Raw genomic sequence first — 13408 nt, 5'->3', positions numbered from 1 at the left:
GTCATTTTTAAAAGACGTTTAAAAATTCACCCAAAAATGTCAATTTAATTTACTCACCCTCAGGCCATTCAAGATGAGTTTGTTTGTTAATCAGATTATTGTGATGCTTTAATCAGCTCTTATTCTGTCTGCACCCATTCACTGCAGATGAACCATTGGTAGGCAACTGATGTAATGCTAAATTTCTCCAAATCTGTTCCAATGAAACAACAAACTCTTCTACATCTTGAATGGTTTAGTCTATAGATGAGTAAATTTTCAACAAATTTTCATTTTTGGGTGAACTGTGTCTTTAAGAGCATAAATCAGGGGTATGTGGGTTTAACAGAATATTTTCTCTCTCTAGTAATGTGTTTCAGGGCTATGCAGTGTGTGTCTATAGTATGGCTGATATCCGTGAGGCATTTAATGGGCCATTTGCTCATAAAGAAGGACCGAACTATCAATGGGGACCTTATGAAGGACGTGTCCCTTACCCGCGACCAGGAGTGTGCCCCAGTAAGATCACGGCCCAGCCTGGTCGTGCCTTCTGTAGCACACTGGAGTTTCCAGACGCTGTTCTGCAATTTGCACGAACACACCCACTAATGTGGCGCCCCATTTACCCATCACAGCGGCAACCACTGCTGCTCCGCACCGGAGCCCCATACAGGCTCACACACATCACTGTAGACCGCACTCAGGCCGAGGACGGATACTATGATGTCATGTTCATCGGCACTGGTAAGACAGAGTGTAATCACTTTAGTTAACGCTCAAGTGTGTTCATAACCCTGAATGAATAACTGTGACCTTTGACCTCTTCAGATATTGGGACTGTGCTAAAGGTTATCGTACTTGGAAATGGTAACACTCTTGCCAATGAGGAGATCACACTGGAGGAAATGCAGGTGTTCAAGGTCTGTGAGCCTAAAAATGTGTATAGGTGTTTTGAGGTGTGAATTTATATGTCTGTTTGTGAGAATATCTCATTTAGCAAAACTGAATTTGATCCTTCAGAAATTATTTAAAAAAATGCTAATTTGATGCTCTAGAAACATTTCCTGTTAACATTAATGTTGACAAAGGTTGTGCTGCTTAATATTTTTGTGAAAATCATAATTTGTTTCTGGATTGTTTGATGAATTCAAGTTTAAAATGAACAACGTTCATTTGCAGTAGCATTTGTTTGCAACATTACAAAAGCCTGACAATTTAATGCATCCTTGCTGAATAAAAGTATTAATTTCTTTCTTTAAAAAAATCATACTGACCCCGAACTTTGAACAGTAGTGTATATGTGTATGTGTGCATGCCTTTAGTTCTGTTTCTCATTATATTTATCTCTGCAGGTACCCACTCCCATAACCTCCATGGAGATATCTGTGAAAAGGGTAAGTTCATGCATCATGCACTCTCACTATATTGTTCCATCAAATTAATGTAAGCATGGTAACGTAAGCAGCACCGTAAATTCATTTTCCACAAAATTCCCAAAGAGGCTTTTACTGTGAGTACAGAAATGGGACTCCACTTTGTGTGTATATGCTTTTTGGCCCCAAAGCAATAAAACATTCATGCAAAACAACCAGTTGCTTTGTTATTCATCATGAAGCAGGTGCTTTATAGCCAAACCGACTCACAGTTCACTTACTTCATAGACAGCTCTAGAGCCACAAGAGTTAAAGCATCAGTTCACCCAAAAAAAAAAAAAAAGTCATAATTTACTTACCATCAAATCATTCCAAACTCATGCTTTTGTGCTTAGACATATTCAAACATAGTGTCTCAATACTCATTGCACCAGATTTGAGGTCAAACAGTGTAGGTTGATTTTTTTTTTCTTCTTAAATTATTAAACTACGACAAGTTTTGGTCATATGGACCACTTATATAGTGCTTTTTTAGGAACTTGACAACACCAGTCCTCATTGGCTTTGATATGGAAAAGGGCAGCCAGGACATTCTCCTAAACATCTCCTATTGTTGTTATAGGTGTTTGGAATAATGTTTGACTAAATAATGACTGAATTTAGATTTTTAGGTGAACTATCCCTGTTGTGCTCAAGTGAACATTGGAAAAATGCAATCAAAACGGTTATTTCTCTCTCTGTTCCAGCAAACTCTGTTCGTGGGTTCACAGACAGGTGTTGTCCAGGTGCCTCTGCACCGTTGCAGTATGTACGGTAAAGCTTGTGCCGAGTGCTGCCTAGCTCGAGATCCGTACTGCGCCTGGGATGGACACACCTGCACACGCTACCTGCCAAACACAAAACGGCGTTACCGAAGACAGGACATCAAACATGCAAACCCAGCACTGCAGTGCAAGGACCAAAACCTCAGCGGTAAGAAAGAAGAAAAGAAATGACAGCCTCCTTAACTGAGTGCAGCCATGCCACATGAATATCAATACACCAGCGGCCTCCTCCGAGAACTTCAATTGCATTTACATGTCAAAGAGCTCACTGATGTGAACGTGCAGAAGAAGAGTAATTCCTTCAGAGATTTGAAGTTAAATTGTTTAATCATTAGAAACTTCAGAACACCTTTGAGCTTGTCTAACAGGAAGATTAATAGGGTTTGAAGGGCAATCTCACTCCACTGGGACAAACTCTCTGTTCGGTGTTAAAGACAGGAACTGATAGAGTGAGAGGTGAACAGACAGACCACTCTCTGTCTCTCATCACAGAGGAGAGAGAGAATGAGAGGAAAGAACAAAAGTGGTGTGAGTGACAAGCGCTTGAGTGTTTGCATGCCAAAGGTGAGGATGTTGGTGATGAAAAGGGATTATATATGTATGTGCACACTTATACAAACACACATGTAGTGGAAAATCCCGGACTGACCTTACACTGAACCATGTTGTGTGTAAAGTGTCTGTATTAACAGTCATGCATTCCTATCTGTAGTGGAGGATCTGGATCTGACTGAAGAACGGGTCGTTTATGGCACTGAGAACAACAGCACCTTCCTGGAGTGCATCCCTCGATCGCCACAGGCCACTGTCACATGGCACATTCAGAGAGATGACTACTTAGAGGAGGTAAGATACATACAGTACATATGGATGTTGCTTCATACTGTCTTTGAGAGGACCAGAAAGTATTCAGACACTTAAAAATGTTGAAATATTATTGCATTACATGAGAGGTTTTCAAACTTTTTGTTGCCAGGAAGCCACAAAAATGAGAATCCCTTTGAGAGAAAACCGCTTTCTAAACTATAAAGGAAATTATATTTTTCCATTTATAAAGACCCTTTTATACCAGTGAGAAAAATGTGTGATAAGGACTATATGCTGTGAATAAAAGAGGTAAAATGGTCAATTAAATAATTGGCTTTCATATTGTCATTGTAAGGAGTTTAAAATATTTTAAATTTACTTTATATTAAGATAATTCTGTATTTTTTCTTTTCACTGTTAGAGAACTGTTATATCAGAGAACAGTTTAAATTAATTTATATGGTTTTAAATTCAGTTTTATATATTTTTTGTTGCAAAAAAAACTGTTTTAAAGTAATGTTAGAGCAAAAATAGTTTTACAATCCACACTAGGAAAATGGCGAGGAAAAAGTCAAGATGCAACACAAGTTCAAACTATTCTACAAAGTACTATTGAGAAACTCATTTAAAAAAACATACTGTAGCACAAATATAATTTTCAAACCAAACTAGACTATATTATAAATTATATATATAAATATATATGTCTGGGAAACTTGGAACATGTCCATAGTTCTCAATTAGATATCCACAAAAATGATCTTGGGACCAGTTGGTGTAAAGTTGTTGCAAAAAAATAAAGTAAAGTTAGCAGTATTTATTTGGCAGATCCTATTTGGTTTGATTATCTAACAGAATGAAATGTATTAATTTTAAGTGTGCTCGTTTAGGTGTCATCGAATTTCAGATTATTATTTTTTTCAAATTCTGGTAATTTCTCATTTCCTCTTTGTTTAGGTGTTACTAGATGAACGTGTCATTAAGACAGATGAAGGTTTGTTGTTCCGCCGTGTGCTCCGTCAGGATGAAGGCATCTATGTGTGTCGATCTCGGGAACACGGATTCACACAAACCCTCTCACGCTTCTGGTTGGACGTCTTACACGCAGACACCCTATCAGACCTCCTATCACGTGACAGCAAATATAAAGTATGGTCACCGTGCACCACCAACACAGCCTCTGTCAATCGTGGCCCGGCCAGGGCGTGGTTCAAGGACGTCTTGCAGCTGATTGGTCCTTCAAACCTGCCGCAGGTGGAGCAGTACTGCGAACGCGTTTGGTGTAATGAGAAGCTGAGACGCAAACACAAAAGCATGATGGACAAATATCGGCAAGCGCAGGACTCTGTGCGGAAAGCACGAGTCCAGAAGAGCACGGGAGAATCCCGAATCCGCTCTCCACGGGACCTCCACTCACAAGAGTAAAACACAGACCCACATGAAGCAAAATGGACTTCCAATGGAAAGTAAACATACTTGTTTTTGTTTGTGGTGCTGTAAAATATTGTAGGTTTTGTGTCTACCAGTCCAAGATCTCTCTGTGTTAATTAGGACATTCTTGAGCGTCCTCTCCAAAAGTTCCCGTGACCATGGCAGCCACCCCTCATCACCTCACAGTAGACCGTGGCTAATGTTGTATGTCTCACTTAAAAACTCAGCAGCTGCAAAACCTTTTTACTGGAACAAATGAGGGTAGACAGGATGGAACTAGTTGACTGGAGCGCTGCCCCTGCTATAACAGGTGCCAAAAAACATACATTCATTTAAGATGCGTCTGGCTGTGATACAACTGGGCATAATGCTCAGAGACCTTTCCTCAACTGAGAACTATGGCAGCGTTCAACTAAACCCAGCCTGCCAGTACATTAAGCTCTAAAGAAATAAAAGTTTGGACTAATTAGACAGTTTTCTGGTAACTGAGTCATAGTTTGACGACTGTTGAGACTTCAACAGAACTGTTCTTAATCAGCTTGAAACAAAGCTTCACAATCTTGAGCTTCAGAACTTTGTACAGGGTTCCTTTTCAGTTTTTGCAATGCAATGTTTTGGAAACACTTTATAGTAAGGTCCGATTTGTTAGTTAGTGAAGTGAAGTGAAGTGACATACTGCCAAGTATGGTGACCCATACTCGGAATTCGTTTAACCCATCCAACGTGCACACACACAGCAGTGAACACACACACACACCGTGAACACACACCCGGAGCAGTAATGCATTAGCTAATATGAAATAACAATGAATTTTACAGCATTTATCAATCTAGGTGTGTGTGTTTTCTAATTATATACTTGTTTTTTTAACATTGTATAAATTAACATAAATTTATTATGGACATTAATTATCAATGAACAGTAGTATATTCATAAATTAACACTAACCTAAACTTATAAATGCTGTAAAAATTGTTCAGTTAACACTTTAGTATAGGGACCCATTCTCACTATTAGCTAGTTGATTATTAGCATGCCTATTATTAACATATTCTACATTCCTAATCCTACCCAATATCTAAACTTAACAACTACCTTACTAACTATTAATAAGCAGCAAATTAGGAGTTCAAAAGTCATAGTTAATGGTTTGTTAACAGCAAGAATTGGACCTTAAAATAAAGTGTGACCATTGTTTGTTGTTAGTTCATGTTATTACGCGGCTGTTTGGAATATGCAACTGGTCAATCACAGCATTCTGTTGACTATTGCAATACTGCAACTAAAACTAGCTCTACATACCACATCACAGATTTGCGCTTTCTTTTTTCACACAAATTTCGCCTTTTTGGGTGTCCGTTTTCAACTGTAGAGGAAATTACCTCAGAGAACTTAATATTACTGCAATATAATTGCCGTGTCATGTCCATTTATTTATTTCTTTGGTGAATAACCGTTTATTTTTGCCACAACGACTGCCTGACTGTACATCACTCACAAACTGAATCTTATTATAAAGTATTTCCGAGTTTTAACCATATAGCAAACTTTAATAGATGTAAAACTAGACAGTTGATGTTTTACTATTCATTCTAGCAAACGCTGTTCAGCAGTTGCAGTAGCCTTGATACGAACAGGTGTCTTTTGTCACTGTTCACTTTCTTTCTGTTTCTTTGTACATCTAAACTAAAAACTCCTGTCTCACTTGAACCATTTATTTATTTATAGTTAGAAAGGTCTGGAAAAAATACTGCTTTCTTTAAAAACTTCAGGGGAAAATCATCAAACCGCTGGAGCAAACCAAGCAAAAGAAACAAGCTGACTTGTAATTTTCTGTTCAATGCCCTGACATGACTGACTGCATAGACTAGTTGCACTGAAACTGCTTTTTGTGAATGGAAACAGCAGCACTGCTCTGATTTGAACCGCATGTGTCATAAGTTTTTGAAACACAACATAAAACAATAATCTGAAAGGAACTGTTCTGTACCTCCAAGAATATCAACAGCACAATTTCTCTTTTTCCGCTGTTGATTTTAGCACATTTTATCTGTAGACAAAATACACAGGACAAATGCAGTGTTTTAACTAGTGTGTCTGATATATTTATGTTATTTAAAAGTGATTGTTGCATGCAGAAAACTCCGACCTGTGTTTGGTTCAGTGATGATACATAAATAAAAACATTTCACAGAGAGTTTTATTGGTTTGTGTTTCACATGGGGTCTGTGGAGAGCGACCCCCTCTTAGTGGGACCCAGGGGTTGGGTGTGACCATTCAGCATTACAGATGTTCCTTTTATGTTCTCCAACGTGTGCTGGTTTATCATGCTGAACTGAAAAGGTATTTTTCTCCAGAGATTGTCTTTGTCAGTGCTTCATTTATAAATGACTCCATTCAAGTGAGGTCATACGTTAGTGTCATTAGTCAGTACGAGGCTCGACATTAACAACAAGCGCCTGTGCTTTGATATACATCTCTGCTGGAGAACAGACCACAGTAAAAGAGCTATAAAAATCAGTAAAGACATTCATAGACCAGACCCAGCCAGAATCGAAACACCAGCTAAACGAGGCCCAAATGTGCGTTTATATGTGATGTAGTTAGCAGGTGGATACGGTTGCATCGTATAACTGTCAAACTCTGCCGTGGTTTTGCTCTCAGTGTTAAAAAGCTAATTGCTAAGTCAAACATCACTGTTTCTACTGCTATTTGTTCTAGACCCCTGGCCTGAAGTAGTAAACTTTGTCACATACCATGCCTTACTATTGGTGCAAGACATGAATTACTCGAAACACTATTAGCAACTGATTAGCAACGCTAATGGTTCTTCGTGTGGTCCCTGAAGAACATTACGCATTTAAACCTTCTGGAATTCTGAAATTATTTTAATTATTATTTTTGTGCCTTGTCTTCATTTACAAAAAGTAGGAGTGCCCATAGATCATGACAGTCAAACATTTCCTTCCAAAAACATGAAAGTTTAGTTCATATGTCTCTAAAAATATTTTAACTTTCCGCTTCATTTTGAGTGGATCCACTGGTGTTTGGCTGCATGGGAACCATTTCACTTTGGCATTAGCATAAAGTGAAAAAATGTATTTCCTTCATGTGTTTGAATCACAGCCAGTTTGTTGTTACAATAACCTTTCAAGATTCTTTCAACTTTAGGAGGGAAGGGAGTCAAATAATTACCTCTTTATGTCTCTTACTGCAGAACATTTTTGGATGTAATAGATCAGAAAGTGAATAAATCTGAGAGGCTTGCACACTAAAGGGCAGTAATAAGTGCATCCGTTGTCTAGATTACATTAGACTGATACCGTATATTTATGCATTGTTTCATTTGCCACAGTCTTGCGTTCTAATTGCCAGTGTCTGAAAGTGTAAAGTATGTTCACAGAGAAAAATCAGAGTTTGATCTTAAACTATGTTAGGCATCAATGCTGTTGTTCATATTTGGAGTTAGTAATTTGCAACACAAATTTGTGACCAAAGACATAAACCTGTATGGGCCAAACTTTGGCTCATCTTGTACTGTCTGCAATACAGACAGGAATTATACATTAAATCAAACTTATAATTCACATATTACTCACATTTATCTGAAGTGCAACTCGAAAAAGCTTAGACACAAAGTATTTCAGACAGCAGAAGTGTGCATAAGTAACTTATGTAAACTGAAACACAGCAGCTGCAGGAACGGTCAACACTGACTCACACCAACGACCCACTTCCTGTTTAGAAACATGGACAAACACCATCCAATCGGACATACCTGTGTTTCCACGCCTGTGTAGCACTACACTGAGCAGCACAGCTGTGTGAAAATAAACATTCAGTTATAGAATAATGAAGACTGCAAAGTATAAATGGAGAGACCATGTTCACTCAATCACTATCAAGGGGCTTCACTACACAGTTTAGTGCAAGTTTAAATCCACATACACATTTTCTTTCTTTTTCCCACAGCCCTTGTAATAAGATCCACAAATATAATATTTTCTGAAGCCCAATTAAGTCTTAACTCATTTTTATTGTCCAGGGAGGTGTGTTTTTCTACCCCACTTGTACAAACTCATCTTTCTCCTCTCATCTTGTCGCTTCTCTTCCACCTCATTATTTGTTTTTTCAGCCTCCTCTCTATACTCTCCTGCTCTCACTCCGGTCTGATGCTGAGTGAGACAGAACGAAACAGAAAAGAAACGAAGAATGAATATGAGTGCAAGAATCAATAGGTGAGTCAGTGAGAAGATCTGTTGACCCTGCTTTCTAGAGTCAACACCTCTAATGAGAGTCTGAGAGGTTAAGGAGTTTAATGAAGGGTTAATTAGCAATAATTGGCATCATTAATCATTACAGCTGTCACAGAAAGAGACGTTGCCAGTTAGCAGACATAGGCCGGTTCTCAAATGGAAGGCTGCATCCTTCGGATGTCGCATTATAGACCCTTTTTTTGTTGACGTCACGATTACGTCACAGTGCCAGCTGGAGGCAAAACAAAGAGAAAACTAGAGGCGGCCAGTTCAAACCAGCGCATATTCATTTAATTAAGGAGCTTCAAATATCATCTTGTTGTGATGTTGGGTGCCAGAATCGACATAGTACAGGCTCCAATTAGAAATTTTATGGCTTTACCTGCCGCCACTGCCAGACAAAAACCAACAACTGTGGTTAAATGCGATAAAACGAGTGGACTGGACAGAAACGATCGTCAAAAATGCTCGCTTCCCTTTCGAGGGAACTTCGAACTGCGTCCTCTAGGGGTCACTATGGGGAACGCCTTGGCGTGACCGGTGTCTTGAAGCATATATCTAATCACGACAATAACATTGGGTCTCATTCACTAATAAGTGCCTACGTTTTTCGTATTTATACGCACATTTGAACTTCTCACGAAAACCTTCCGCCTAATTCACAACACGTGCGTACGCACATGAGCTTGTTCTTAAACTCGTTCTTCTGTTAGTGAATCTGGAGTCTTCTAAAAGAGCGCCCGCGTGCACGAGGTTAGTGATTAGCATAATACACGCCCAAACCAGCTCCATATAAGGGCTTTCGTCTAGAGAAAGACAATTATGGCATCGAAACAAAAGACAAAGAAAAATAACTTTAACGATAATGAACGTGAGATTTTGCTGTCGGAGGTGGAAGCCCGAAAAAATGTGTTATTTAAAAGCAACTGAACAGCCATTCGTCACTCTCAGCAAACATATCTGTGCGCCAGAGCCGGCGCCAGGGCACCTCCATCCGGGGGCATTTAAATTTCTGGGGGGCACAAATCACGTTGTGTGTGTGTGTGTGTGTGTGTGTGTGTGTGTGTGGGGGGGGGGGGTGCAGTTGCTGACGCTCGCTAAAGCGTTCAATTGCTTTCTTATGTGCGCTGTTTTATCGGTACTGTCGCTTTAAAGATCGATCGCGTTCAGCAAGGAGGGGAGAGGAAGAAAGTGGGGAGGCACGGTAACTCGTTTGGAGGGCCACTGCCCGCGAGTGTCCCCCTTGGCGCCGGCCCTGCTGTGTGCTCTCTAAAGACGTGCTCTCTCCTAGAGCACGCGCCGCAATGTCTTCAAGCAGTACCAAGTGTGCCATGCCTCCAAACACAAGGTGAGAAACAATAATCACCGTTTATATAAGCATAGATCAGGTGATTTGTTGTTTGGACCTCTAATTTTTATATATATATATATATATATATATATATATATATATATATATATATATATATATATATATATATATATAATTGGACCTCTAATTATACTGTATTATCAATTTTAACGTCTAGTTACTTTTCAACCACCCTGTACATAACATATCTAATTATATGTGGGGTTCTTTATACATGCTTATAAGGCCCTGTGCGTACATGATTATTGCGTACGTGTGGAATAAATTTTAGTACGAAAGTTTTTGATGAATCATGATTTATTCGTGAAAACGTCCGTACGCACATTTCACGCAAAAATTTGTGCGTACGCATGTTTAGTGAATGAGACCCATTGGCCGGCGACAGCCTATGACGTTATTTCCTGTGCGGCCACAGCGCCGGGAAAATACGTCATTCTCTTCTTCGTCTTCACTGACCGTTTGTTTATGTTAGCAGAAGCTAAGCACGACTAGGAGTGCATGTTCTCTTGCACGGAGGCTTTGTTCTGATACCCGAAGTTTCACACGGCTCGCGGGTTGTGTGGGTGTGGTGAAGAGCAAGCGCGTTCAGCTCTTGAGGGAGTTGAATGCGCTCGTGTGCTCATCGTGACGTTTCGCGGGGCTACTGACAAAAAGGGAAGGTGAGTGCTTCACTTTTTACCCAATTTCAGAATCAGAATCAGAATGAGCTTTATTGGCCAAGTATGTTTACACATACAAGGAATTTGTTATAGTGACAGAAGCTCCACAGTGCAACAGAAAGACAGTAACAGGACAGGACACAGGTAATAAAACAAAATAACAAGAAATAGCCAATAACCAATGTACAAAGCAGCAAAAAAATAAAAAATACACAATATATAATATAGGCGACTATGTATGTACAGGTCAAGTATGTGCAAATTAGAAATGAGAAAATAAAAATAAAATAAGTGAGTGTGGTGAATGGATAATGACTTAGTTGTGTGTTCTACGTTTATTTGAGTGTTCATGAGATGTATTGACTGAGGGAAGAAACTGTTCCTGTGACCAGACGGTAACCGTTCAAAGAGGTTGTGTGCTGGATGCGAGGGGTCCAGAGTGATTTTACCAGCCCTTTTGTAATACCCGTGTCTGCATGAGTGCGTTCGCCTCTCGCTGGAATAGCGATGCATTCGCGGCGGCGGCTCCGTTCTCGCTTGATTCGGAGGTAATCTTCATGTATTTATCTCCCACTGGAGCTAAACATGCTGCGCGATGCAAGTGCAGTGAGAATTATCTGCCCATTGCCCGCGATTCGCGGTTCATGGGCAGAACAGGGAAAGGACCTGATGGGAAATCTTCCCTATCAGTAATTTCCCTATCAGTAGGAATTATGAGGTGGGTATCTGTCTGCAGTTATTGGACAGATGATTTATAACATGTTCTAACCACATTGTACTGCACTCCAGGAGCCCTCTCGATCCTGTGGTATGGTCTCACCTGTCATTACTAGATCCAGCCTGAATGATGGCCTACATCTTCGGCCTCATGCTTGTTAGATCATGCAGCCAAATCGCTAGGCTTCTGCGGTAGCCTCCTTGGCCTTCAGGTCCCAGTATAGCAACTGCAACCCAGGACTTGCGGGTCCTCCATTCAGGCTGAGCCTTTTTTGGAGATTATTGCTCCGTAAAGTGCTCCCTGAGCTCCTGGCTAGGTGTTTGCTTCGAGAAGCTGCCCCAACCAGGATGCGCTACTCGTGTATCGCATCGAGAGGCTTCCTGAGATTTTAGTCACACTGTCCTTACGGTTGAAACAGTGATTCACCTCTCCGTGGAGTGGGCTTGAGTACACTGCTTTCCCGGAGGTACGAGTGAGAGGTGTTTCTGTGGAAACCCTTCCTGAGTGCTTTTAGCTCTGAGGAGCGATAGCTCTTCAGACATGTATAGAATTTATGGCACTGCCTTCTGGTTGAGCTAGGGTGTGCTCCCCTCATTGCGAGAACTAGCTATGCACCTCCTGTTCCCAGTTTGTGTCGTAAGTACCCGCCTCAGCCCAAGGGCTGAGAGCGCCGCTATGAACATGGCAGTGCTCCAAAACCTCACTGCGGGAGGTTCTTTATGAGCTCTGTGGCAGTGACACCAGGAAGTTGGTAATGCTGCCTCCCTGTTGAGTTACCCTGTTCGAGCTCTCCTTGTTGGTCAAGCTGGCATTGCTCCCCTTAACTTAGAGGGTCACCTATGAGCATGCCGCTCCCTTCTGAGCTTCCGAGTTCCCTCTCATGCTGAGAGTTAAGTTCTCCGCTCTCCAGAGCACTGCCTTGGTAGAGCTAGCATTGCTCCCCTCACTATAGAGGGTCACCTATGAGCATGCTTCTCCCTCCAGAGCATTTGAAAAGACTGTGTTTACAAATCCATGTTATGGTAAGTGTGCACGCTAGTCTCTGCACTTTCTGAAAGCCACGTTGTGGTAAGATCGCACACCAAGTGTTTTGCGGTCTTTCTAAAATCCTGTACTGTATGGGTTACGCGCTGCGGCTTCGTACCCTGTCTTTGAGTCGGTCAGGCCCCGGTTTCACCTTGGGCCCCACTCTACCTGTTTATGTGCTGAGTGCCCTCTCATGCTGAGAGTTAAGTTCTCCGCTCTCCAGAGCTCTGCCTTGGTAGAGCTAGCATTGATCCCCTCACTTAGAGGGTCACCTATGAGCATGCTGCTCCCTCCCGGGCATCTGAAAGAATTCAGCTCTGAGAGTCAGCTACTTCAGGTTGTTAGGCCTCTCTCTGTCTCCCTGTTAAGTTGTTCTCCTTGTTGGTAGAGCTAGCTTTGCTCCCCTCAGCATAGAGGGTCACCTTTAAGCATGCTGCTCCCTCCCGAGAATATTTACAAATCCATGATATGGTAAGTGTGCACACTAGTCTTTGTGCACTTTCTGAAAACCACGTTGTGGTAAGATCGCACACCAAGGGTTTTTGCGGTCATCCTGTATGGCATGGGTTACGCGCTGCGGCTTCGTGCCCATTTTTTGAGTCCGTCAGGCACCGGTTTCACCTTTGGCCCTACTCTACCTATGTATCCCCAGTGATACTACTTGAACAGGGTGTTGCTACCAAGGATCTGTTGAGACCGTTCCTTCAGCGAGCTCTTGCAGAGCAAGCAGTAGCCCCTGGGTGACAGGCCAAGACTTAGTTACTATCCTAGGCACTTGGTTGAATCCCCTTAAAGGAATCTCTTCTTCTGATTCCAAGCCTTTGAGCTCTACCCTGGGTCCAGGAGGCCCGGCCCCTAACAGGCAAATTCTGGGGTATGCAGCTCAGGCCTTTGGCCGAAGGGGATAATGTCACTGACAGCCGTCCTACCGTCCCAGGGGCAACTCCCTTAGCCGGGTAGAG

General features: G+C 41.4%; 1 protein-coding gene across 1 annotated transcript in view; it reads left to right on the top strand.

The window, feature by feature from the left end:
- The window catches only part of sema3bl (sema domain, immunoglobulin domain (Ig), short basic domain, secreted, (semaphorin) 3bl), a 34642-nt gene extending 28031 nt beyond the window's left edge, over window positions 1–6611 (top strand). The window contains exons 10-15 of the mRNA XM_079382305.1: window positions 347–723; window positions 808–899; window positions 1332–1373; window positions 2099–2324; window positions 2889–3022; window positions 3941–6611. Of these exons, the coding sequence (XP_079238431.1) occupies window positions 347–723; window positions 808–899; window positions 1332–1373; window positions 2099–2324; window positions 2889–3022; window positions 3941–4408 (1339 nt within the window). The 3' untranslated portion in view covers window positions 4409–6611. The remainder of the gene's footprint in view (window positions 1–346; window positions 724–807; window positions 900–1331; window positions 1374–2098; window positions 2325–2888; window positions 3023–3940) is intronic.
- The last annotated feature ends 6797 nt before the right edge of the window (window positions 6612–13408 follow it).

Source organism: Barbus barbus (assembly GCF_936440315.1).
Source record: "Barbus barbus genome assembly, chromosome: 28".
Lineage (NCBI taxonomy): Eukaryota > Metazoa > Chordata > Actinopteri > Cypriniformes > Cyprinidae > Barbus > Barbus barbus.
The sequence above is the reverse complement of the archived record's forward strand: the minus strand, read 5'-3'. Positions and strand labels throughout refer to the sequence as shown.